At 40.3% G+C, this 27,875-nt stretch overlaps 1 protein-coding gene across 2 annotated transcripts in view; it reads right to left on the bottom strand.

Annotated features, from left to right (window-relative positions):
• The window catches only part of COL5A1 (collagen type V alpha 1 chain), a 296,840-nt gene extending 278,625 nt beyond the window's left edge, over window positions 1-18,215 (bottom strand). For both annotated transcript variants that reach the window (XM_072632909.1, XM_072632910.1), the window contains exon 1: window positions 17,609-18,215. In XM_072632909.1, coding sequence (XP_072489010.1) covers window positions 17,609-17,708 — 100 coding nt within the window. In that variant the 5' untranslated portion in view covers window positions 17,709-18,215. The remainder of the gene's footprint in view (window positions 1-17,608) is intronic.
• Between the last annotated feature and the right edge of the window lie 9,660 nt (window positions 18,216-27,875).

Below are 27,875 nucleotides of genomic sequence, written 5' to 3'. Positions count from 1 at the left end.
GATCATTTGTCAACAGCTTTTTTTCAGTGCTTGGAAATGAAGCCACAATTCCCAAGGTCAGAAAACATGTCCTATGAGAATAAGGAGCTCACTATCCCAAGATTCCCCAATCCAATAAGCATTAATTAATTAATTAAGTCGCTCTACAGCCAAGTCACTATGTGGTGTACTGGAGACATAAAGAAATTTTTTTTTAAAATTCTTTCCTTCAAGTAGCTCCATTCCCCACTGCCAGATCTTGAGGCTCTGAAAATTACAAAGAAACTAGCTCTTCTCAACCTCATACTCCAATTACTCACCTAATTCTGAATTATTGTTCAAAATTGTGATCAAGAAGCAAAAATTATGATCAAGTAGTCTTCTCCAAGTTCCCTTGTTGTGGTTGCTCAGTTGTTTCACTCATGTCCAACTCTTCATGACCCCACCTGGGTTTTTCTTGGCAGAGATACTGGAATGGTTTGCCATTTCCTTCTCCAGCTCATTTTACAGATGAGGAATTGAGGTAAATAGTGTTAAGTGACTTGCCCACGGTCACATAGCTGCTAAGTGTCTGAGGCTAAATTTGAACTTGGGAAAATGAGTCTTCCTGACTCCAGGCCTGGAACACTATCCACTGCGTCACCTAGTTTCCCTGACAATGCCAGGAGTAGATGATAAAATGCAGATATCCTGACAACCAGTCCAAAACTCTGCAGAAGTAAGACAATTCATCTCAGGTTCTCAAGGAGACTGAAGATTAGCTGAAAGGTTATTAATAAAAAGAAATATAATAGCTAGCATTTGTATAGTACTTCAAGGTTTGCAAAGCATTTGACATATGTTACCTCATTTGATCATAACAACAACCATGTAAGCTAGATGTTTTCATTATCCCCATTAGATATATGAGGAAACTGAGGCAGAGATTTGCCCATGGTCACAGAACCAGTAAGTGTCAAGAGGTGGACTTCAAACTCAAGTTTTCCTAATTCCCACATCCAGCACTCTATCATCTGCATCACCTACAATAGACTGAATGAACTGATATTGAGTACTAGAGGCATCTAGGACATGATGAAATTGGAAGAAGGAGCTAGGGAAGGCTTCATGAAAGAGGCAAGACTTGGGTGGTTAGAGATGAGGGAAGAAGCTATCCCAGGCTCTAGCATTCATGAAATCCTGGCCCAACGTACTCACTTCTCAATAGAAGGGGTTTTCCCTCTTTCAAACACTTGGCTCTGGTCCATTCGTAGATTACTAAACTGGTAGATCATGCATTACCCGACTGGTAACATTTCTGTCTTCAGTATATGCCAACATGGTTAACCATGGCCCGAGGCATGCAAATCAGCACTGTAAGCAGGGCATTAAAAGCCTAATTTCCTGACTCAGCCCTGATTGTGTCCTGAGCTAGACCTCCAGGGCTGATGCCACCCTCCCTGAGAGCAATTCCCCTCCCTCACTGGGAGACCCTTGGAGGTATAAGCAATACTGCTCACCTTTTAACTTACACAAAACACTTTCACACCACTTCTCTTATAAGCTTCTCATAGAAACAGTCTGAGAAAGGCAAGTCATGATAATGTTTTGTAGATTTTAAAGCACTGGATAAGTATGAGGTCTCATTATTATTGTATGATCCATAGTGCAGTGGAAAAAATGTTGGAAAGATGTTAGGAGACCCACATCAGTAGGTAAATCATTTATTTTCCTTCTCCAGGCCTAAATTTCATCATCAATAAAATGAAGGGAATTAGACTAGATAATGTCTAAGGTCTGATCCAGGCTGAACATTCTATGTTCTAAAGTCCCTTCCAGCTCTAACATTCTATGTTCTAAAGTTGCTCCATACTCTGAAGTCTCTTCTAGCCTTGACATTTAATGTTCTAATAGCCAGCAATTCTAACAGTCTGTGTTCTAAGATCCTCTCCAGCTCTAACACTGGCTATTCTTTCTTGAATGTGCACATACTGCTGTCTCTCACCAGAGCCTGCCCTGCTCACCCAGGTCAATGGCCTATTATTACTGAACCTTTCATTTCCCCAGACCAAAGCAAGTGCTTGAAAGTTGGGGGTATGGACTTAGAAAACTTTAACCTTTCACTTTCAAAATGCCAGTGACTAAGTCATCTTGGAAGAAATCCACTAGTGCCAGGACATTCTTTGGTTTCGAGTATAGGGAACTGTTGTGTGAGTCTCTACAAGGATTGTGTGTTGTGTAAAAAAGCAGCCCAGGGACAATACTAAATGAAGGTCAGAGCAGGGATAGAAGACTGACAGACCTCATGCCCCTCACCAACCCTCCCTTAACTCAGTCAGTCTAGGATCATAGAACCATAGAATTTTGAGCTATAAGGGATCCTTGAGATCATCTAGGTCAGTGACCTCAAACTCAAACAGAAACAGAAAACTACAAATTAACATTATCTATGTTATATTGTATTTTTGTTTCCTTAAGCAATTTCTAATTATATTTTCACCTAATTAGGGCTGCACTTGGAGAGTTATGCAGGTAGATTGCTATAAGAGTTTGACACCCCCAATCTGATCTAACCTCCTCATTCTGTGGATGAAAAAACTAGCAATTCCATCCTTTTTGGTTCAGTTCAACAAATACTTCATCAGTGCTGATTATAAAGTACCATTTAAAGCAATGGATCTAATTGATGAGGTTTGAGCCTCTCCAGAGAATTGAAAAAATGCAGAATTTGAGAGCTAGAAGGGACTTCAGTGGATATCCAGCTGAACTTATACATGAAGGAATCCCCAATAAAATATGCTGTACTAACAGTCTGTCAAACATGTGCTTAAGAACCTGGTTGGTGGAGGGATAGGACATTCTCACCAGAGTACATGTGTTTCTCTGGGATTCAGCTCTTCCTTGTTTTTCATTCACAGATACCAAAATAAATAAATGGTCCAGACCTGGAACAACTTTCACCACTCAAAGGGAACTGAAGGTTTTAAAATGCCCTATCTCTAAATTGAAGGCAGCCAAGATCAGAACACTGTAGAACATGGCCCCTTAGCCAAAGGGTAGTGGGAAAGTGAATACAGAATGTTCATGGGCACCCCCTTACCGTCCCTCCTGGCCATTTCTACAAGAAAATCATGGCATTGACAAGATTCTCTTTCCATAAGAGAGTCCTGTCACTTGCCAGGATGAAGAAACAATGTGGCATACAGAAAAGAGCCTTGGATTTAGAGGCAAAGGATTGGGCTGAATTCTGGCTCATGCTCCCTCTAATCTGTGTGGCTTTGGGAAAATCACTATCCTTCTCTGGTATTCAGTTTCTCTATCTGTAAAGGGGCTAACCTAGATTACCTCTAGTTTTCTAGCTGTAAATGCCATAGTCCCATGTATGTCTATCTCATAATTACTCATTCTAAAAAAAAAAAAAAAAAAAAAAGCAAAACCCAAAATTAAAAAAAAAACAACACTTTCAAGCTGTGATTGAACTCCTAGCTCAAAACCCCCACTATGACTCTGTGGTGATGGAGGCTTTCTGACACAAAGGAATGACCTTCTTGTATTACCTGCTGCAGGAAAAGGTAAAGAGAGGGGACTGCAGTCATATTTCACCATCTTAAAGCCTGGGCCAAGAAAAAGAAAGGGGGTGAGGAGGAACCCAAATCCTTAGGGAACATTAGCCCTGCTCATTCTCTTCTCCGGTTCCTTTTCTCCTTCAGATGGTACATGAGCAATTGGATTCCAGTTTTTCCCAAACAACAAAAGCTTGGAATGAGGGGTTTCCTTTGGGGATTTTCTGGGGGTACCAGAAAGGCCATGATGTATGGGGGACAAAAACTTTACCTCTTTCCTCTGAAGAGAGTGAAGATCTCAAATAGGAATATGTAGCAGGTTTTTTTCTTCCTCTATTCTCTGAGCAAAAGAGAATGAGGAAAATCCGAACAAAAAAAAATTAGCCTTGAGTGGCAAGCTATAGTTTTCTCAGTGTGGGTCTTTCTCACTGGTACCAGGCTCTACACTGTGCTCCAAAGTTGGCAGTTACCCACCCCAGAATATCACATTGCACTAGCTGGCATGCCCTTTTCAATTTGGTTTGCATATGTATGAGAGATTTGCTCATTCTTCCCACTCCCCCCCTCCACACACACCCAACCCCTTCTATTCAACGTCATCACTTCTATATTGGCCTGGTCCAGAGGAGCCACATGTTTTTAATTAGCAATTGCAATATCCTCGCCCTCCAAGTAACACCTTTTGGGTTGGCCAGTTTCTGCTATCAGTCACAATCTTAACTCAAAACTCAAAAAAATCTTCCTAAAAGCTCTACGACCTGCCCTCCTACTGCCATCCCCAAGGAAGCTCTTTAACTAAGACTTTCTTCATTTTAATTCTAAAGATGCTGCTGGGAATACAGTACTATGTCTGGGTAGTGGAGTTGTTTTTCTTCTTCCAAGAACCTCCACTAAGAATGATATTAGCGATCCCTAAAGAAAGAAGACTTAAAATTAATATGAAACTTTCACAAGTGTAACTTTCTCCTTTATCTCCTTTCTCCAAAAAGAGGGCATGCTAATTGCACAGAAAGAGGAAGTCATAATTATTCTTTGGTATTTGCACAATGCTTGGTAAGAAAAGCCCAACCACTGAAGTAAAATTACAGCTGCATACAACCCAATCTGCATTTCTGGCTTCTCAGAGGAGCCTTGAGGATCAGGAACACAGCAGGAAGTAGAAAGAATTGCCCAGAAAGCATCCCCGCCCCCCCCCCCCAACCTTACTCTTGAAAACAGGAGGGAACTTGCAAGATTGAGCTGCAAATGAGAAGACACCAGCAAGGAATCCTTCATCCAGGCTGAAAAACTGGGAACTGACTCAGTTTTTCAAGAAACTAATTGAGCTCAATTGCCAGCCTCAGTTTTTCCACGCAAAGTCTCTTCTGAGTAGAGATGGGGCTGGGGAGCAGGGAGAAAGAGAGGGACACATTTTTTTCCATCTGCAACATGTCTCTGGCTCTGAGCTCCCAGTTTTGCTCAGCACACCCACATTTGTTTGTCTTTTTGCACAAAGCATTCTATTTACGGTTTAAAAAACTTTAGAATGATCCCCAAGCTTACGTGCCGACTCAGCACATAGCTGAGCACACTTGGTCCTCCAAGGGCAGAATGAAAAGCCAAGGGCTCAATTTTACACACTGCTCTGGGATAATGTTACTTTTCCTCAAACATGAGACTCTTAGTAAATCAAAATAGATTCTAGATCTAGATGGGGAAGGGACCTCAATGACCATTTCATCTGACATCTTCAACTTATAAATAAAGAAACTGAGGCCCAAGGATGTAAAGTAACTTGCCAAAGCTAGGTTCTTTTCTCTATTATTACAGAAGCAAAATGCATTCAGTTTCAATCCTATGAAAAACAGATGCTTCAATGATGCCAAATCAGAAATGGAATGGAGGAGGCATCTGTGTGAATATCATAATGGAACTGGACAAAACTAGGACTAGAACTGGGCCCTTAGAGAGAGATCATCTGGTCTAGCTCCCTCATACTAGAGGCAGCTAAGTGATGCAATGAATAGAGCACTGAGTCTAGAATCGGAGAAATCTGAGTTCAGACCCAGCCTCAGACACTTAATGACTGTCTGACCCTGGGCAAATCACCAAACTTTTCTCTGTTTCAGTTTTCTCATCAATAAAACGGGGATAATAAGAGCACCTTCTTCCTATTGTTATTGTACCAAATGAAATGTATATAAAAGCATTTAGCACAGTGCCTGGTATATAGTAGGTACTTAATAAATGCTTCCTTCTCATACTACAAGTGAGAAAACTGAGGCTCAGAGGGGAAAGGGGATTGACTGATGTGATGTCACAGATTAGAAAAAAGCATGGACTTGGACTAGATTCCAGGTACCCTGATTCCTAGTCCAGTGTTCCTCCATCACATGCCACCCTGCCCTTCCCTCCACAGAGTCTTGGAAATCATTTTTATGATGGCCATGCCAACACAAAAGAAAGCATTTTCCCCCTCCCCTAAATCCACTTTCATGCCAGAGAAATTTGGCCCATATAAGGCGAGAGAAGGGGAAGCAATGGCATAATTAGTCATTTTTGCACCTGAGGCAAGTGGTTTGAAACAAGTGTTTGCTAGAGTTGAAGAGAGTTCATGAATCCAGGACAGCTACCTCTGGAGAGATCCCTGTCCGGTAGTGAGAAGGAGGGGCAAACCATGACATGTGGCTGCCACCCGCTAGCTTTTTATTTAACTAATTATTCCTGCTTACCAGGTGCTAAGTTAAATTTTTCTATGCTGCTAAAAGAACAAAAATATTAGCAGCAGCTTTCTAAATTCCTTCTAAATTTCATCACACCAAAGCAAAGCCCCAGTGGTTCCAGGGAACTGTAGTTTTAGTTCTTGAGATAGGTACAATGTTAAGTGGACTTTGCATGGACATTTATGAACTTCAAATGTATATAATATCTTGAAATTCTTAAAGATCCATGGAATCGATGATGCTGAGGACACCATAGCAAGATCCTTCAAGAAAGTACTGAATGAGGAGTGAAACAGTCAGGATTCAAATCCTTCCACTGTTCCTAACTGGCTCTGCAACTTACACTTTCCGATCCTCAGTTTCCCCATCTGTAAAATTAAGGATTTGTACTGCATAACTTCTAAGATTCCTGCTAGCTCTAAATCTATGATCCTAACACACACACACACACACACACACACACACACACACACCCCTCCAGAATAGTATTATCTGTGTTGGGGATGGCACACCCTCTTAGCCAGGAAGAAAAGTGAGGTATACTAAGAAGTCTGATCTAGCAAGAAAATCTATGAAAACTGTCAACTGACAGCAGTATACCTATAACAAAAGAATTTGAGGGTGATTGTAGAGGGGTAGTACTTTCTCAAAGATTAGACTCTAGGAATCTGTGCCTTAGCTACAAAATAACCAAAACAGGTATGAAAAAAATTCAAAATTGTTTAAGTTTTCATGTGCTTTGCTTATACAGGAAGTTATGTTTGTGTGATAAGATACTTTAGGATGGTGTAGGAGAGAAGGAAAATGTGGGTGGCCTTTTAAAAGAAACAGAGAATGCACTTCCATTTCATGAGAAGCCTAGGTGAGTCCTTAAGATAAAGTTAAGGAAGTAGTGCCAATAACAGATTTTCTCTGAAAAGGCTAAGTCTGGTTTAGTCAAGCAGAGTTCAACTAACTCTAAACCAATCATGTAAAGAGGGACCTCCTCTCCATGACAGAGAAAAGGATATGCTGACATATATAAGTAAGAATATAGTTTAGTGTCCCAGGTCACACAGTGAGTTAGTGACTAAAGCTGATACTAGAACCCAGGGCTGACAATACCTCCTTTTGCCAGTAGGTGCCACCATTGAACACATGATGACTAAAGACAAAATTTCTTCAATTTGAGGCTTGGGGTCCAAAGAAATAAGTAAATAAACAAATGTCCATATTTATCCATTCATTAAGTTAAATACTTCATGGAATGAGTTTGATTATAATGAGGGATACCTGAATCAAGGATCACAGGAAAGATCCCTGAATTATGTTCTTGGGCATGTAATGTTTAAATAAAGATGGCATAGGCAATAATTCCCAGGATCTTTATGTTACCGTCATTTATTTATTTATCTCTATGGACATATGTCATAAGTTAAGTCTGTTAGTAGCTGAATTGCCCTAGTTGTAAGGAAATGTAGCAGGAGTGAATTAAAACTGTTTGACTTTTTTTTAAAAATGTGTTTAATATATTCTTTTATGTCTTAACCTCAGTTTCCTGTTCTGCAAAATGGTGGAGTTCAACAAAATTGTTGCTAAGATCTCTTTCTGTTCTTACCCTCTGTATTCTACATAGTAAGATTCTATGTTCTAAGGTTTCATATATTTCTAACATTCTATGTCTTTGATTTCTGTTATCAGGGCATTACGGGGTTGGTGAATGACCTCACCTGTGCCTTGCAGTCTGGATTTGCCCAAGACTCCCTTCCTCTACATCATGAGATTTTCTCTTCCATCAACCCTTACTACTGAAAACCTTTGAAAGCTGAATGATTCTAAAACCTATTTCCTTTTTTAAAAAAATTTATGGAAAAGTAAGCTTCTTGCAGTTGTCTTCTTTCTTCTATCTACATCCCATCATGATAAATCTCACTAGTCATCCTAAGATAGCATTTTATCCCCACTGTACCACGTGTGAGAATTCTGCTTATCCATGGCTCATATCTTGCCAAGAATTTCTCTAGAGGCTACACTTTATCTCTTGTTGTATCTGTCTCTGTCTCCCTCTGTTTTCAGAACAGAACTTTTTAACCCAGTCTCTACTTCAAAGATACCCCCATCCCAAGTAGGCTAAGCTCAAACCCTCTAGAATTCAGAAAGTTTTGTGGAAATCAGTCCTGATAGAGAAACATCATTCAAACAATGGTTTCTATGAGTGAGGTCTGAGTCACCAGAGCATAGTGAGATTCCAAGCTTACATGAAATTATGCTAGACAGGGTGACAACATCTCGACCAGCTGCCAAACCTAATGGGGTAGTGTATCCAAGACCTTCATTTATCTGTTCTCCAAAGTATGCACCACCATCCAGGAGCAGTCCTAGCCAAGCTAATTAAGCTTGTGTTCACCTTTCTTATTCCCTTTCCACGATCCTTCAGCATACCTAGATATGTAACAACATAATTCAGCATTGATGCAGCTAGCAGGTGACATTTAAAGAGTATTGTACTCACAAACAGGGAGACCTGAGTTCAAATCCTGCCTCATGCTATATAAATGCTAGCAGCTATTTGGTTACTGGGTGTACCCTCAAAGGGACCCTCTGAAGTGATCCTCCTAAGTTATTGAGAGGGTTTAGAAAGGTTACATGTACATATGGAGTGAAGACTTGGAAGGGGAACTTATGCTTGTTTAGTACCAAAATTTGACAGGGAAAGAGGTGCTGGGAGAGGAGAAGGACCTATTCTAGCACCTTTTCCTTTTCATGTTATTTCCTAGTTTTCACAAAGGAAGGATGTTTCCGTTGACATAGGCATATGTGGACCAAATACCGTACAATTTGACATGTTCTGCCATCCGGTAGTGGGAATTACAGAAAGCTTTGAAGGTAGAGAAATAAGAATCTGGGTAACATTGGCCCGGTGGGTAAGACAAAGGGCTTGGATCTTACCTGGAACCCAAGTTGAATCCTCAAATCAATTTCTCAGAGCCTTCCAAAAAGGCAATTAACCATATAAGAGCTTATTGTGTGCTAATAAGAGGCTGGAGAAGCTCACAGGGCCCTCCTTCTCCCTCACGAAAAATGCATTTTTTTTTTTACTGTAACCCTTTGGAGATACCTGTCCTCTAACACAAGGTTTATATTCCTTTTATATACTCCCTAATCATATTTATATTCATCTTTTTCTATGTCTTATCTCTCTTATGAAATACTCCTGTGATATTATGAAAAGACTGCTGGATACAGAATTGGGAGAAACCTAGCTTCAGATGTTTCCTACAACAATGACTATCTCTGCAGCCTTTGGCAATTGTCTTTCTGGGCACCTCGCTGCCCTTGAGGTTACTTGTGAGGAAAGGATTCTAGAAATAGGAGGGTTTTTTAAATATATATATATATTTATATATATATTAAGTGACTGAGGGAGGAGGCAAAAACTGTGGCTTCTTTGTCATTTTTATCACACAACACCCCCAGCACTTAACACAATGAATAATAGTAACAATAACAGCATTATATGATGCTTAGGCACTTTATAAATATTATCTCATATGATAAGCACTTAATAACTTTGATAAATGAATAAATGAATGAACAAAAAAGTAATGAATGAATAAATGAATGAATTAACAAATGAGCTCAGAGCTCTGACCCTGGTGGTGGGAATTTCAGGCAAGACAGAAAGGGAAGGCAGCAGATGGCAAGCCAAGATCTCTAGCAGGGGAGGTATTTTGGGGAAAGGCAGGGTCTTGCATCACCTCTCATCATACATTGAATGTGCAGATCACTTGTTCTAACTTTATTTGGGTCATCTCAGTCATCATCCCTCAGCATTTTAATATACACATGGTCCACACCAAAAGACTAATAATTAACATCTGGCAAACTCTTGAAATCAGATGAGCAGATTATATGTATTTAAATAGAGAGGGAAAAAATAGAGGAAATAATTATACAACAACCCTTCTGTGTGCAGAAATAGAATCTTTCATCAAGTGATCCTGAGGAACTGACAAAGCCCCCTAGATAGCAAAGCAAAGACCTGTTGATATCCTACTATACTCTAAGCAACCTTCCCTCACTGATAGCACTTGTTTTTAAAGCACCAAGCTTCCTGTTTTATTTGCACCATCTTCAAGTCTCAGAGGGAAAAAAAGCACAACACTGACAAGTGTATTTCACATTGCCTTAGCACAGGCATGAATCTTTGAACATACTGCTCCTTCATCCTGGCTCTGACACGAACAGTCCCACAAACACTCTGTTTTCTGAAGAGGCTAAAGCCACTGCAACTGGCACCAGAAAGATTTGTGTTCAAATGCCTCTCAGACACTTACGAACTGTGTAACATGGGGGGACAATGGAAAGAGCACTATATTTAGAGTCAGAAGAACTGGCTTCAAAGCCTAGTTCTATCATTCACTGCCTTTGTACTATTAGGCAAATAACTTTATCCCTGTGGGCCTCAGTTGTCTCATCTGTAAATGAGATGGTTGGACTAGATCATCTCTAAGGTATCTTCCAGCTCTAAATCTGTGGTCCTCTGAACCTCTCAGAACCTTGGATCAGTTTTCCCATCAGTAACATGGGGGATAATAATAACACTGTCCTCAGAGGATTGTTGAAATGAAATAATGTATGTGAAGTTTTTTTATGTAAAACTTAAATTGCTATATAAATGAAATCTATTGTTAATGAATCCAGAACTGTGAGATTATATACTATGAAATGTGTATGTACATGTGCGTATATGCAAATATATACATATATAATATATGGATGCGATTTTACCATATATTCTACTTAATTTTATATATATAGCTATATAATGTAATTCATATATAATGCTACATGTCATTCAAATATATGTATAAGGAGAGAAAGAAACAAGGAAGGAAGGAAGGAAGGAAGGAAGGAAGGAAGGAAGGAAGGAAGGAAGGAAGGAAGGAAGGAAGGAAGGAAGGAAGGAAAGAAGGAGGGAAGGAAGATAGACAGATAGATAGATAGATAGAAGAGAGAGTGCGGTGAGTGGTTAGAGAGCCAGTCTCATAGTAAGACCTAGATTCACATCTTGCCTTTGACACATCCTACCTGTATCTATGGATAAGTCACAATCAGTCTCTAAGGCTGTGAATTACAAATAATCTACCAAATTCACCTTGGGGGGGAGATGTTTCCAAACCAAAATGCCCACATACTAATGAAAACACAGATCTAACTCCCCCCCCCCCCAAGATACACATACACATGGAAAGACTTTACTTCTTCAGAATTCTTACATTTAAAAGATGGATAGTAACATCATGGCTTTTTGTTTGTTGTTCTTTTTTAAAAAAGTAATCTCTTATAAACAGAATAACACTGGTTCCCCATCAGAGCCAGATTTGTTCTATTTCATTCCAGAGTCCTATGCTCCTCTGGTAAGAGCACCACCTCCCACATGGGCTTCTTTCATCCCCCACAGCAGGATCTGCCATCCAGTGTAAGCATCCGAAAATGTCACAAAATGGAAAGCACATTTTCAGTGCCAGTTCAGCCCTCTAAAAGACAGATGTAGACAGATGACAATGTAACTCATATAGGACATTGACGTATTATTGATTCCTTCAAAGGTATGTATCACTGTCCCAGTGATAATACTTAGTCACTGAAAAGATTCAGAAAAAGTTACAGAAAAAGATTCAGAAAAAAGATTCAGAAAAAGCATGTGACAGAAGACTGATGACACAAAGGAAAAATTTGGATCTCCTCAATACCAAAAGTTGGGGAAGGGAAAAGAGAAGAAGTAAAGCAATTCCCTCTAGATTTATCAGAAAGAAAATAATATTGCTATAATATCTCTAAAATATTGCTTCTCACTTTGCGCAGGACAAGTAGGTTTCTGTTGACATCTCATGTATGGGTCAACATTATACTTTGGCATGTCCTGTTATCTGGTGTTATATGAAGCTTTGAAATAGACCAAAAGATGGCATTCAGAATAACATGGGAACAAATTCAATTCCCTTTCATAAGCATGTATTATGTACAAGGTACTGTATTAGAAGTTAGGAATATGCCCCTGCTGCCACCAAAAAAACAGTCCCTGGACTCAAAAAACTTTTTACTGAGGGCATGAAATTTGTACATAAAAAATGATGCAAACTAATTTAAAGAAGGCAGAGATCATTAACACCAGGGGGATAAGGAAAGACTTCACACAGGAGACTGCACTTTAAGGAAGCTAAGGATTCCAAGACTCAGAGGTCATAGGGCACATGCTATGCAAACGCATGGAGTCAGGAGACTGGATGCCTGAGTGTAGAGGACAGCATGTAATCCATTTGGCCAGAGTAGACCCTGTATGAAAGGGCACAAAATGAAATAAATCTGGAGAGGTAAGTTAAAGTCATATTCTGAAATGATATAATGATTTAAATCCTCAACAGAGGAGTCTATATTTTATTCTAGAGACAATAAGAGCCTCTGAAGATTAAGCGGAGCACCATGGTCAGTACTGTGCTTTAGCAAGATTATTTTGGCAACTAAATGGAAAATGGATTAGAGAGTTGAGAAACTGCAATCAGGAACTGTACAATTGGAGGCTGCTATAATAGTCCAGGGTAGAACTTAGAAGAGACTGAACTAGAGAGGTAGCAGTATAAATGAAGAGACAGGGACGAAGCAAGAAATGTGGAGAAGGCCAAATTGACAGGACTTGGAAATTACTTGGATATGTGGAGTGAAAGAGAGTGAAGAGTCAGGAATTACTCTGAGGTTGCAAAACTAGGTGACTAAGAGGAAGGTGATTCCCCCAATAGAAAGAGGAAAATTTGGAGAAGGGGCAATTTTGGAGTAGGGGCAATGAAGGAAAAAAGTTTTATTTTACTTATTAAATTTGAGCTGCTTATGGAATATTTAGGGGGAGATGTCCACCAGGCAGTGATGTGGGACTGGAGCTCAAGAGAGAGAGATTAAGGTTAAATATATAGATTTGGGAGTCATCTGCATAAAGATAATTGAGTCCAAGGAAGCTGATGAGATCACTGAAAGAGAAAGTATAAAAAGAGAAAAGGACCCAGGACAGAGCCCTAGAGGACACCCATATGTGGGGGGCGGGACATAGATGATGATCCAGCAAAGGATCTTGGGAAAGAACCGAGAGCAGTGCCACGAAAGCAGAGGGAGGAGACAATCTCCAGGAGGAGGGGGTGGTCATCAACCAACTGGAGTGAAGAGGGAGAGGGAAAGGGGAGAAGGAGGGAGAGGGGGAGAACAAGGAAGCAAAGCAGTTAATTGTCTGTTCTCATCACTATAAGCCTCTCTCCAAGAGTCTGATTATTTAAGAAGGATAGGGAGAAGCAGAGGCAGAAAAAAAAGTGAGATAATTAATGTGGAAGAACTTTGACAAAAGTATAAAAGCGTTCTATAAAGCATTATTACAACCACTGAGAATCATTCTTGAGTAATGAACAACAGGTTAGGAAAACCTGGATTCAGGTCCTGCCTGTGAAAGTTACTTAAACTTCCTCAAGCAACTAAGACTATAAGTTACAAATGAGTTGCTGATATGCATTTGTGAAGAGAATTTACACACAGGGAGTTCCAATGATATCACAGAGACCCTCTTCCTTCACCCATGCCAAATTATCACTATTAGAGGTTGACTTGCTCCTTTATGATTAACCAATGGCACCACTCACTAGAAGGACAATAAATGAAGCTTCCTGGCCTTATGTCAAGTCCTCAATGGGACTGTTATTAGTCCATGAAAAAATTATCAATGAGTGACTGTTTCATCATGCCACAATCCCTTCCGCCCCACCCCTCTGTAATTCAGAGGAAGGGGAAGGGCAGCCCTAGGGTCCCTGCACAGAACTGGGAGCACCAAGAATGATGAAGAAGGAACAGCTGCGGGGAGTGGGGGGGGAGGAGAGATGGGGAGAGAGAAGGGAGAAATTAAAAAATCAGCAAAGTCTGGTCAAGTCAGAACCAAGGAAGGGGCCATGGTGAGAGTCCACAAATATCTGATGGGTGGGGTGTAAGGGTGGGAATTTCATGAGACCAGAGGATTTCAAGGGAGAGCCAGCCATTCAAAGCAATGAAATGAAAATAAAAGGAAGATTTAGATTTGATACCAAGAAAAAACTCTGGACAGTGACAACTGCTGTACCATGAATAGCCTCTGGAGGATGACTAGAAACCCCACCCAGTTGGAGAAATTTAAGATTTAAACAAAGAAATAAAAATATTATAGAGCACATTTCCACTGTGACTGGTAGAGGGACTAGATAATCTAGTTGATTTCCTGCCTAAATTGTTTGGAGAAACATGGAAAAGTCTTCTTTGCCAATGTTACTGATTCAGTGGAAGATTTATTATTTGTGAAAACCCCCCTCCTCCACCCACGCATTCCCAAATTCAAGGGAGATAGTGCAAAAAGAAGTCACATGACTTTGTCCTGGCAATGAAATTAGTACAATACGACCTCAATTTCCAAATATCGGGGTCATGTTTCATTTTGCATACACTCTCTCCCCATTAAAATATTGAACACTTTTTTTTCCCCCAAACAGCCAAAGACTAAATCTTACTTTCCATTCTTTCATTGGCCAAAAAGGAGGCCAAAAAGAAAAAATATAGCTGTTATGGAATAACTCTAAAAACATCTGGCAGAGGGTCCCAAGTGAGCAAAAAAGAAAAAAAAGTCACTTGCATATATACCTTTTTCCATTTTCTCTGGGTTTCAAGCCCTAAGCCATCAATTCCAGCAATGAATTATCACATCCAAAACCAGGACTAAGCTCTTTTGAGGGAAGACTGGGGGACTAAGACTTGCTTAATATGATCATTCATTCTGTCACCCCCTTTCTTTTCATTGAGGTTTTTTTGTTTTGTTTTTGTTTCTACCCCTAAAAGTCCAATCAACAGAGAATTTAGGCAAAGTATAAAACAGCAAAGGCACTGATTTCTTCTCTCTCAGCTTGATGTTTTCCCATTCCCTTCTGAACCATCTGAGGATGAATATCACTGTTACAATGTTCCTTACCTATAATTCTCCTTCAGCTAGGAGCAACTGTTACAGACTGCTCAAACTGTCTAATTCAGACTAATAGGCGGGTAGAGCACATCTCTCATTCCTCACCTCCTTCCTGGCCTTCTTTCCCTTGCAATCTCAAAAGAAATTTGGAACTAAACTATCCTAGAACGTTGGCAGTGAAAGGATCAAAGAATTTAGAGGTGGAAGGTGCTTTTAAGATCTTAAGATTATAGATTGAGGGCAGGAAGGGTCTTTCAAGATGCTCCGATAACAAACTCTTCCTTCAACAGAGGAATCTAATGTCCAGACAAAGAATTCACCCAAGGTCACACAGGTAATAATAAGTAGTCCAAGAGCTGGAATTTGAACCCAAGTTCTCTGATTTCAGATCCCAAGCTCTTTCAACTCTTCCACACCCCATTTAGTCCAAGTCCTTAATTTTACAGAGAGGGAAACTGAGGCCCAAAGAGAGAAGTGAGGTGGTCTGATCAAGGTCCCACTGTGAGTTAGTAGCAGAGTAGTTATTTGAACATAGGTTTCCTGGCTCCCACCCCAGTCCAGTAATTTTTCTGCTCTTCTCCAAGCAATAGAGCTGTCCCCAGAATCCTTGGTACTGGTTTCTCTCTACCAACAACCAAAAGCAAAATGTACCAGGAAGACAGAGAACATTTCCATTAAAAAAAAAATTTACCAAACTTTGTTTCATTTATAAAAGTAGAGCTGGGGTGGGGGTAGTGGGATTGGTAAATAGTAACGTGAAGAAAAGATGCTCTCCATTCACACTGCTTTTTTTGGTGGTAATGTTCAGTCGTGTCTGATTGTGAATTCCATGGACCATATTTACAACTGTTAGCTACAGGAAAAGTAGCGCCCCTTCCAGTCCCACCTCTACTAATCAGATAACCTTTTCTCGGATGAATCACTACAGTATATGAAATAGTAAAGTATTTAGAGAAAGGTAGTAAGACAGCCCTTCTGTCACAGACCTGTGACCTGGGCCAAGTCAGTTTCTCCCCTTGGACCCCAGTTCCCCTTTTGTAAAGTGAGGATAAGATCGCTACAAGATTCCCGGACCCCTATCTATCATTCTGTGATTCTACAATTCTACCTCTCTCCAATAATTAGTCAATTAGACCTCCAGGAATTTTTACTTTTTTTCTTGGAAAAGCTTAATTCTTACTTATTAGAAGGTCTTACCCTTTCGGAAGTTATGACTATATAATGATCCTGAACTGAAAATATTCGCCCCCGGGTCTGGTAAACCCTGAATCTCTTGAGTCTTAATAAGACAGACAATTTTCAAGGTAGAAGTTTGTAACTTTCTAAGCTAAAGACAAGTCAAGTCATTTTGCATACTCAGTTGGGAAGCGTCGGGTTTTAAAATGACAGGGGTTTACCCCATCACTCAAGCCCCTCTCTCCTCCCGCTGGGCATCTCTGACTACAGTTCCAGGGTGGTTACTACAAATATTTTAGAGTAGTTTATATAACTTTGACCACAAGTCTGGCCTCGGATTCTGTACACCCACTCTTGGAAGGAAGAGTCAAGCAGAAAGTTGTATGCCTCATAGCCTGGGGAAAGGGGAAGAGGGGGGAGTTTGAAGTGGAACAATTTTGGTCCTTCTCCCTGTCTCCGCATCCCCAATGAAAAAGCCTTGAAAGGATTTGGATTAAAATCCATGCTCTTATCTCCTTACTCTCTCCCATCACGGAAAGAAGACGGTACTAAGAGAAAGAGAAAGTACGAGTTCTGGAAACAACTTTTACGCGCCTTGCCTTCCTCTCCCGATCTGCAGTCTAACTCTGGGACTTTGGGGGCTGGGGCGGATATGTAATCTCGTACAGAGAGGATGGAGCTATAGGGGGCGACGGTTCCCAGTTTTAATAAAGAAAAGTTTGGGGCTTTGCCTGTGTGGGCTAGAGTTGAGTGCCTTTGATCTGCGTGAGTGGGAGATCAGAGCTTTCTGGACAAAAGTTAGCCCTCCTCATAGACTATCGTTTCGGTTCATCAAAAATCGCTCCGTTTGCACACAACTCCCAATTCTGTTACGACTCTAGCCCTCTTCGTCTGCTTGGGAAGATGGAGGGAGGGGAGAAGCAAGGGGGTATTGTGTTTTAACGTTTCTTCCCTTTTACGGGGCCCCAGACAAATGGCATTCGGAAGATTTAAGCCGCTCAAACTTTCTTCCTCCCCTACTCCGTAATGCATGGGCTCAGGAAAGCCCAACACTGTGACTCGGACCCGCCCTGTCCCAGCGCCCTTGCTCTCCTGCAGTTGGCCTCAGAAATGTCCAGAAGAATGACACAAGCGCGCACTGCTCGCCCCAGCTCCGACCCGGGCCGGGGTAGAGAAGGAGAGACAGCGTGAGAGGATCGGTCCAGGCTTACCTGCGTGGCTCGGCCAGAGGGCGGAGAGGAGGAAGGTGGCGACCAGGAGCGGGCAGTCGCGTCTCCAGCTTCGCCGTTTCCACCGTGTGTGGGCGTCCATGCTCACGTTCACCCGGGGCCGCGGGGCAGTTTTGTGGAGGGATCACTTGGCCAAAGCGCCAGGAGCCCAAAGCACCAAAAAGATCCTGGGAAATGAAAACTTTTAGGGAGCCATGTGGAGGTCCACTTTTCTCTATCTCTTTTTTAAAGAAGAAAATGAATTTTAATATATTAGGGGGCAGGGCGGAGATTCGACTTGTTGCAGTGCGGGGATTGCCAGGTCTGAACTGTGTTAGGAGCCCCCCCACCCGGATCCTTCTCTGACCCCTGCCCTTTTTCCTTCTCTTCTCTCTTCTCTTCCCTCTTCTCCTCCTCCTCCTCCACCTCTCCTCCTCCTCCCCTCGACCTGCTCCTTCGGGGGATCTAGTCTCAAGTGATGTCCCCTGCCAGCCGGACGGAGGAGTGAAAACTTTTTCTATTTTCCCCCCCTTTCTCCCTCCCTCCCTCTCTTTTCTTGAAGGCAGAGGGAGGCAGGGGCTGTCGATCCAGGCAGCCAGCAGCAAATCAGAACTCGGCTCCCGGATCTCGGAGCTCGGCCCCCGGTCTCCCACTGGATAACGGGGCTAGTGGGGGTGGGGAGTGCCGGGGAAGGGAAGGGGGGTAGTTTTCCAGCGAAAAGGGGGTGGGAGTACAGAGCGAACGTGTGGTGTGTGGCAAGCCTGTTCTTTTCCCTGCAGCGAGTTCCCCCAACCACGCCAGGAGAGCCACAGAAGGGCAGGACCAGCGGCAAGTTTGAACCTAGAGAAAGTTGACTTTCTTTGGGTGGCCGCTCTTTAAGTTCGGGCAGGGCTAGCCTTGGTGTCCTCACCTGGCCGAGATCCAAAGGGATGGATCCCAGGCCTCGGAACAAGGGTCTGGGTCGGCTTCAGGATACCCCGGCTGAGAAAGGCCCCAATGCTTTAGAAATACAAGCAAGCTTTGGTTAAACGCCTGCTGTGTGCAGAGCTATGTGCAAGGTGCAGAGCAGATAAAAAAGCTTAAATGGGATAGGTCCGGGTCTTTGTGGACAACCGCACAGGTAGAAGGGCACAATGATGCTGGATAAGAACCTCTGAGAGTCCTGAGTCACGTGCATAATCGAAGGCCGGAGGCTAGAACATTCCCTTTTCCAGAAGGGCCAAAGTTAGAAGTCACTCCTTTTTCCTGTCTCCACCACAACCCTCTCCCCCATTAAAGAAATTCTGTAAAAACTTTTTATCCTTCTCAGTGGACTGAAATCTATCAATTCTAGGTTTGTGCAGACTTTTCTGAAACAAAGAGTCCTGCGAGAGAACTTTCACTGAATTCTGTGAGCCTATAGGATATGACCGGTTCCCAATGACACTTTGAGTTCGTCATTAAATGCAACAATGGGCTGATTTTTCCCATCTCTAAAGCTTTTTTTTTTTCATTTTAAAGAATATCCTTTTGGAGCAGGCTATCAGGAAAAGGGATTTCCTCCTCCAGAGGGAAGATGGCTAGAGTTTGCCTTTTATTGTTTTCCCTGTCAAAATTTTATTAAAGCCCTCTGTTTCAGCATCCCCAGATCATAGCTGGATTTCTCTTCTGTCTGCATGCAGACAAAGGAAAATTCCTTCGGGCAATAATCCCAACCTTCGTTGATTCCCTAATTTACAACTTTTCCTCAAAGTGCCACCTGCCTGCCCTCTGGTTGTCCAACTTTCCACCTATTTATACACATATATTAATTGAAGCAGATTAAAGTTGCTTGTTTTGAAAAGGCAGTCCATCTTTTTAAGAGAGTAAGAGACCTTTCTGTGAATCACCAAGCCAAGGTATATTCTCCCACTCCCCAGTTCTCAATCAAGTTAATTTTGCATCTCTGTCATCCTAAATGTAGGAAATATAAGGGGAAGGGTAGGAAAAAGGAAAAAGCCTGGACCTTGAACTCAAACTGAGCTTTGGTATTTCAATTCCACAATATAATTCGTAAAAGCCTACATTCCAGACACATGACACTACTAGCATATTTTTACCCCAAACTCAATAACCCATCTTCCAACACTGTGAATTCACACAAACCAATTCCCAGGCCTGGAATGAATTTTTTCCTTATTTCCACCTTTCAGAAACTTTGTCTTCCTTGAAGACCCTATTTAGATGTGATGGTCTTCCTCCATGGTGCCTATCATAATTTTCCTTCTGCCTTCACCTTCCTATGGTTAGTGTTCCCTCCCTCATCATTTTCCTCCCTTTGTACTTATTTGTGGGAGTATTTTTCCCTTCAAGTGGAATGTAAACTCATTGAGGACAGGGATTAGTTCTTTTATGTCTCCTTGTATTCCCCAAAAGGCCTTGAATTGGACTGAATTCAGAGGGTTTGTATGATTATAATTCTTCAGTCTCATGTCCTCATCCTAACAAAGGATCAGCTCTTTGATGCGCAGGACCAACCTGTCCCTAGAGACCACACGTAGTGACTACATCCTCCTTTGCTCTCCATAGCCAAACCATTCCCTCTGGATACATGTCTTCCTAATGGGCAGTGCTGACATGGGTCAGTGACACAGTTATCAGAAGATAATGTGGATTTTCCGGCTTCAGATTTGGGAATGTTTTTCCCCTTCCCTCAGGACACATGGGCTATTTTTCCAACAGCACATTTAGGTATTTATGCCTGTCATTTATCCCTTTGGGGACTTTTAACTCAGATGTAGCATCTGGTTTTTGACAGTTACCCTAGTGTTAAAACAGCTGGACCAACCAAGAGCTCAAGGTCAAGTGACTTCTCCAAGGTCAGACCATGAGTCAACTGCTCAGCAAAGATTATAGGGTTAAACATTTAAGGTTAATGGGTTGTTCACGAATAATTTCAAAGGTGTGAAACACACTCTATTGTTTTGAGAATAGTGGACAGATCTCTACTAAACTAGTAGACAAGAGACCTGGGGTCTAGTCTCCATTCTGCCATGTGACTTTGGGCAACTTACTTCCCTTCTCTGAGACTCAATTTCCTCATCTGTAAAATGAGAGAGCTGGACTAGGGGATCTCTATGGTCCTTCCCAACCGCACTGCATACGATTCAAAGCATTTGCTGAGCACCTACTGTGACTGTGTCATTCATTTTTGTAACCCCAGCATCTAATACAGCCCCTTACATACATAAGGCTCGATAAATGCTTATTGGATGTTCTGTTGAATGCAATAAAGCAAGAAGCTATTTGATCTCTGAAATAAACAATATGACAATATCCCCCTGACCATGACTTGCATCTCACCTAGCCCCTCTCTCTGACCCCTGTGTTTTGTTTCTCATCATACAACAGCTCTTTGTTTTGGAAGCTTATTCCCTCCTCCTCCTCCCTCACACCCCTCCAGCTCCAAACTCAACCCTCATTAATACCAGGGTAATCTTTTAACAATAATTTGGAAAATCTACCATTTTAATGGCCCACAGCAAAATAACAATAACAAAAAACCCTATAGCACACAACTGTTTTTCTTAGCCTTCTACAGAGCTTATCAAATGCCATGGAGATGAGGTGCAAAAGAAAAGAGAGCAACAAGGAACAGACCAAGGGCTTCCGCTAAAAAGCACCAAGCTTCCCCCTGCATTCCGAGACCTTGGGGCACTTGGGAGGGACTCAGAAAAAAGGAAAAGAATTGGGACATCCTTTCACTGAACAATAGAAGCCCTTATCAACCAGAGCCCCCTTGTGCCAACAAGTTTTGGCACCTTTTGTGAGGAAGCCGTGGGGCCAAGTATCTCAAAGAGATCTCCTTTGGAAGTAGATATTACCAAAGCATTGATTCCCCCTCCTCCAAAAAAAAAGGACTTCTGGCAATTTTGAGCAATTGTTTGAGGTCGGAATTTCTCAGTAGGTAGAGCACTGTCCTCCAGAGGCTAAGGTCATGGGCTGATCCCAGTCTGGTTTGATTAACTTTATCTGTTTCCCCCAGCCACAGGAAAGCCATTTGGCTCATTCATGTGGATAGCTGGTCAAAAATGGGTCTAAATGAGAGAAAGTGAGACTGATTCAATTCAACCAATCCTTATTCCTAGGAGGTGGAAAGTAAGAAGAAACACTTAATTTAACCAAAGAGAAAAACAATGCCATCTTTACATACAAAGGAAAGGATTACGATCATGACTGTGCCATAGACTTTGTACAACCATAATCCTAAACTTAATGGGTCTCCCTTTGTGGAAATCACCACTGCTATTTATTCAGATCTGTGACTTTGAGGGAGGGGACTGGGATCAGAAGGGCTTATTACTGTCAGAAAGCAGTGTTTGGAAAACTTTGTGGACTGGCACCCACATGTAGCAAACACTCCTAAGATCATTCTCTTTCTATGTGTGGCTCTAAGATTGTTTGATGTAGACAACTCCACAAAGTGGAGATAACAAAGTCAGCTAGAGAAGAGGCAAGAATTACAGTTACTTAGGAAGCCCAGCTGCTGAGTAACTGAGAGTGTCATGAAAGGTTAAAATGATAATTTTATCAATTTAACCTGAAACTCTGTGTATCTTGGGTTTCCCTTGGAACAAATGGCTTCTTTTTTCTAGACCACAATCTGATTTTAAGGAAATTATGTATAAGTGATGAAATACTCACATTTGGTATCTCCCCTATTCCTCACACTACACCCCCCCCCCAAACCTTTCTGATGGGGCTTAGCTGAGGGGCTATTTTTCTGAAATATTTTTAGGCTGGGTACAGATGGCTCCAGACCTACCAGTCTAATTAATCAATCCAGGAAAAACAAGATCAGTCAAGCTAGTTGTTCTGACGTCACTTAGACATGGCCTAGAAGTCAAATAGGAGGCTCCAGTTTCTTTTCATCATTAGGGCAAAGAGGGAACTCAAAGAGAAGAGGAAAAACCCTCCCTCACAGCTGAGTAAGGGGACAGAGATATAAATCATAAAGGTTGCAGCAGCTGTAACCTAAACAGGGCCTGACATCTCAAAAGATTCCCTTGATGGAAAAAACAGACTGAGCTATTCTCTCAATACACTGAGCTCTTTTCCATCCTGCTGAGCCAGAACTCAGTGGGAAATTGTTCCATTTTTACATCACACATATAGGCAGAAGCATATTGAAGCTGACTGTTGCTGCCTAAGGCCAAAAAAACTCCTCATCGTCAAAAAGTGAAACTTTTAGGCAAACTGGGCACCATGTAGATCAAACAGATGGTGGAGAGACTGAATTCAACAACACTGGAAATTAGTTCAATAAGACCAGTTTGAGTTTATAGAAATAGGCTATCTTCCTGACTGTGAATTCCCTTGGCATATTATTTGGAGAAAAGTGATTATGCTGACTACAGTATAAGCACCATCAGATCAGAGACCACCTTTTATTTCAACTTCAGGTCACCTCTCTAGAACAGTGTTAATGGTAGTGCAGTACCTGCAGATAGGCACTAAACAATATTGGTTGTTGAATGATAATATTCAAATGAGCTAACATAAGGGAAGAACTTTGCAAGGCTTAAACAAAGTGCTGTAAAAATGCTAGCTATGATGATGATGAGTGATCTAAGGGGAAAATAATGCAATTGAGAAATACCACAATTCTAATAAGTCATTACTGGTCAATTTGTTTTCACAACAGGGAAAGTGTCATGCCACCTGCAAAAGTTCCTTTTCTGCTTTTTAGTGCAAAACTTCCAAAAACAATTTTCTACATAAAAATTCTGCATTGGAGATTGGCAGAGAACAAGGGATGGAACTTTAGGGCTCAGACCAATGTACAGAATAGCATAATCACAGTTGGAAAGCCAAACAGGTTTGTGAGCACAAGAAAAATATAATAATAGATAGAATGCTGGACTTGGAGTAAGCAGGTTCAAATCTCACCTCTGACACAAGCTGAATGACTACAGTAAAGTCTTCTTGCTTCTACAAAGCTCAGGTTCCTTATATGTAAAATGGGGAATGATAATACCAGTCTTTCCACTTCTCAGAGTAATGAGGATCAAATAAAAGTACTTTGTGAACCTTAGAGAGCTCTGTAAATGTCAATTAATATTATTTCAAAATATATTTATATTTATTTTGTTAAATATTTCCCAATTACATTTTTTAAAATACTAACATTTATTTTTTTAAATTTCAAATTCCAAATTCTCTCCTTCCCTCCCACCCCTTGAGAAGGCAAGCAATGTGGTATTACTTATACATGTGAAGTCATGCAAAACATATTTCCATATTAACCATGTTGCAAAAGAAAACACACAGGTAATAAAAAAAGTAAAAATGTATGCTTCAATCTGCACACCGAGATCATTAGTTCTCTCTGGAGAAGAATAGCATTTTTCATCATGGGTCCTTTGGAATTGTCTTGGATCATTTTCTTGATCAGAGCTCCGAAATCTCTCATAGTTGATCACTGTTACAAAATTACCATTACTGTGTACGATAGTTCTCTTCATTTCACTTTGCATCAGTTCATACAAATCTCAGATTTTTTAAATCATCCTACTCATCATTTCCTATAGCACAATAGTATTCCATCACAATCATATACCACAACTTGTATAGCCATTTCCCAATTAATGAGAATCTCCTCAATATCCAATTGTTTGCCATCACAACAAAAAAAATTGCTATAAACATTTTTGGTCAAATAGCTTCTTTTCCCTATTCTTTGACCTCTTTAGGGTATAGATCTACCAACGGTAGATCTACTAAGGCTAGGTCAAAGAGTATGCACAGTTTTATAGTCCTTTGGGAATAGTTCAAAACTGCTCTCAAGAATGGTTGGACCAGGAATACTATTGCGCTATAATAAATGATGAACAAGAAGACTTCAAAGAGGCCTAGGAAGATTTACATGAACTGATGCTGAGTGAAAGGAGCAGATCTGGGAGAACTTTGTACACAGAAGCAACCACAGTGTGAGAAGAATTTTTCTGGTAGACTCAGTACTTCATTGCAATGCAAGGATTTAAAAATTTTCTGATGGACTCGAGGCAAAAATACCTTCCACATCCAGAGAAAGAACTATGGAATTTGATTGCAGAATGAAGCAGACTATTTTCTTTTGTTTTGTTTTATGATTTTACCCATTCATTTTAATTCTTCTACTCAACATGACTAAGGTGAAAATGTGTTTAATAAGAATGTATGTGTAGAACCTATATAAAATTGTATGACATCTCAAGGAGGGAGTGGGGAGGGAGGGAGGGAGTAGGGAGGGGAAAAAAATCTAAGATATATGGAAGTGATTGTAGAACACTGAAAACAAATAAAATAATTTAATTTTTTTTAAAAAAAAGAATGGTTGGACCAATGTTACTTATTATTAAGATAAAATGCCAGTACAAAGTAGCCAGTTGAATCTGAGATCCACAATCTTCTACCTCCTTCAATTCAATAATATCCTATCTTTTCATAGAGCTGATATTCATATAATGTTTTAAGGTTTGCAAAGCCCTTGACACTATTTTATTTGATTCTCACAATAATCCTGTGAGATGAGTACTGTTATTAGCTCCATTATATAGATGAGGAAACTAAAGCTAAAAAAGGTTAAAGTATGTACCCAGGGTCACACAGTTGGTAACTATTTGAGATAGGACTTGAATTTACTGGCTCCAAATATAGCACACAATCCATTAGACTGCCTGTGTTCCTTATCATGATCTAGTTGTTTCAAGTACGTGCTTTGTCCCCATAACGAAGCTGTAAGTTTATTGACATCAGGCATCACATGTCATACAATTTTCTATTTCTATGATTTCTAGCATAGTACTTAGTAGATACATGGTAGATACCCTATGAATACTTGCTGAATTAAATTAACAGATCATTGCTTACGGGACTATGGTGATATGTGCATGCTGTGTTTCAGGAGAACATGCATACTTTTGGTTCTGGACAACAAAATCCTGCCTTAAATGTAAGCCAGATTTCTAACTGAATAAAAACCAAAGAATGTGTGTCCCTCTGCCTAAAAAATGCACCTTTGGAGGCCAATGTAGATATTAGAGCAATAATACCTTCTAGACCTGACAGATATATAGTGTTCTATGCCCCCATGCCAGCTTAACCACAATTTCCAAAAGCAAATCCAGTCTGACAGCTTTGCCAGTATTATCTTGGTACCAGAGAAAGTCAGAAATGGAACTCTGTCAGGAGTAGCTAATTTAAGGCATAAATAAACAATAATATTCAGGTTAAATTTTTAAAATTTCATATATGTATGTGAGTGAAGAAAAAACAATGCATCTCAGTGGGCTGAAAGAAAACTTGCAGATGGTCAATATGAAAACAGAAATGAGTTATTATTATTTTCAATATCAAATTGCATCAAAAAAATTCTTTCTGGACCCATCTCCCTCCAATCTACCACCACTTGAAGCTGGACCCAGGTATTTGTCTGCTGTAATTTATTTCCTTCGTCTTGTTTCCTTTCAGTCAGTATTGTAGCGGTAAAGGTTTAACAACCAGCTGAGGTGGGTGGGGAGGAGAAGCACACATAGTGGGTTTTTATGTTTAATCTGCATTATTAAATTTTTCTATATTACTTTCTTCAGTATATACAATCAACAAAACAGTAAATTGATTAGTAATATTGGCTGACTATTGAGATATCAATGCTTTCACTGAAAATTTAACAATTGGCTCCTGGGAGCCAGTCTGAGATAACTCTAGCACAGTCCTGCCATGCACCATCACTTAAAGACAAACTGAAAACATACAGAGGAACTCAGATCTTCCCCTACTATCACCCCAGTAGATGCCAAATGGAATAAAAATGAAAGAAAAAAATTAGAAGTAAGCATTTCGTCGAGGACTGAAAAATATAAAAATGGTTAGAAGCACATGAGGTTAAGAAAAGAGTTTTATACTGGAGAAACAAGCTCGATTCCTGTGAAAAAGGCCTGAAACCTGAAAACTTAGGTCTCTTTACACTTAGGCTACACTTGGAAACATGTATAAACAGAAAAAAAATCTAACACAATGATGAAATACTATGGGTTAACAAAAAGAGTAACTTGACAATAAATACGATCAGAGCCACAAGGGGAAAAAAATGACTGCTCATAAGGATTATATGAATGTCTAAAAGAAATGAAGCAAGCAGTAAAAAGTGAAATTAGAATTGAAAAAAAGAATCCTTGAGGAAAAAATTGGAAGGAAAATAAATAGTGTAGAATAGAGGGTAGAAAACTTTATCCAAATAATAGACCTTCTGAAAAAAACAGAATGCTGCCATTGGAACTCAGTGATTCCATGAGACAAGAAATATTTGAACAAAATGGAAAGATTGCAAAAACAGAAAAAATATGAAGTGTCTTATTATTTAAGATCACTAGGGTGCAAAACAGGTCCAGGAGAGATAATTAAAAATTGAAAATGACCTAACCAAAAAAAAAAAAAATTCACTGTTCATCTTCCTCCCCAAAAAACACCAAACTGAATATCATGAATCCAAAGCTCCCAAATTAAAGGAAATGTATTCTAGGCACCAAGAAAGAAAGAGTTCAAACACTAAGGAACCACTGTCAAGATCACAGAAGACTGTGCTGCATCTACCATAAAAGAGAGAAAGTCTTGGATTTCCTAACATATGATCTTACAAAAGGCTAAACAAACAAAAAGGCTTACAACCAAGGTTAACTTGTCTTGCAATCAGTATCATCCAATAGTAGGGGAAATATACCTTTAAGAGAATATAAGACTTTCAAATACTACTGATGAAAAGATCAGAACTGAGCAGAAACTTTGAAATGAGAAATTTTTAGGAGTCAAGAGTACCCTGGAAAGGTAAATATACATGAGTAATCTGGAAAGGGATAAACAATGATAAAAGTCTTCTATGTTAAAAGGGGAAAAAAACCAAATGTCCCTTCAGAATCCCACTGACTCCAGGGTTCAGAGAACACATTAAGAAGTATATAAACACAGATACTAATGGTATTGTTTGTTTTGTTTTAAGATAGCAAAAAAGGAGAAGGAAATAGGAATATATTAGACAAATGATGAAAAAGGAGGAATGGCTTACTTTTTCAAATAGTTGAGGTGCCCAAGAATAACAAAATACAAACATGGAGGAAGGTAAAGGGGTAAACAGACAACTTTGAAACCTCACCTATATTTCAACTGGACAAAGGGGAATAGAATATACACAATTTAGTACAGAAGTGATTGCGTTCAATGAAGAAAAGGATGAAGAAAGGAAGAGAAGGATTTAAAAAGGGTTGAATTAGTTAAG

This window comes from Notamacropus eugenii, chromosome 1, assembly GCF_028372415.1.
Source record: "Notamacropus eugenii isolate mMacEug1 chromosome 1, mMacEug1.pri_v2, whole genome shotgun sequence".
NCBI lineage: Eukaryota > Metazoa > Chordata > Mammalia > Diprotodontia > Macropodidae > Notamacropus > Notamacropus eugenii.
Note: the sequence above shows the minus strand (reverse complement) of the source record. Positions and strands in the feature narration are given on the sequence as shown.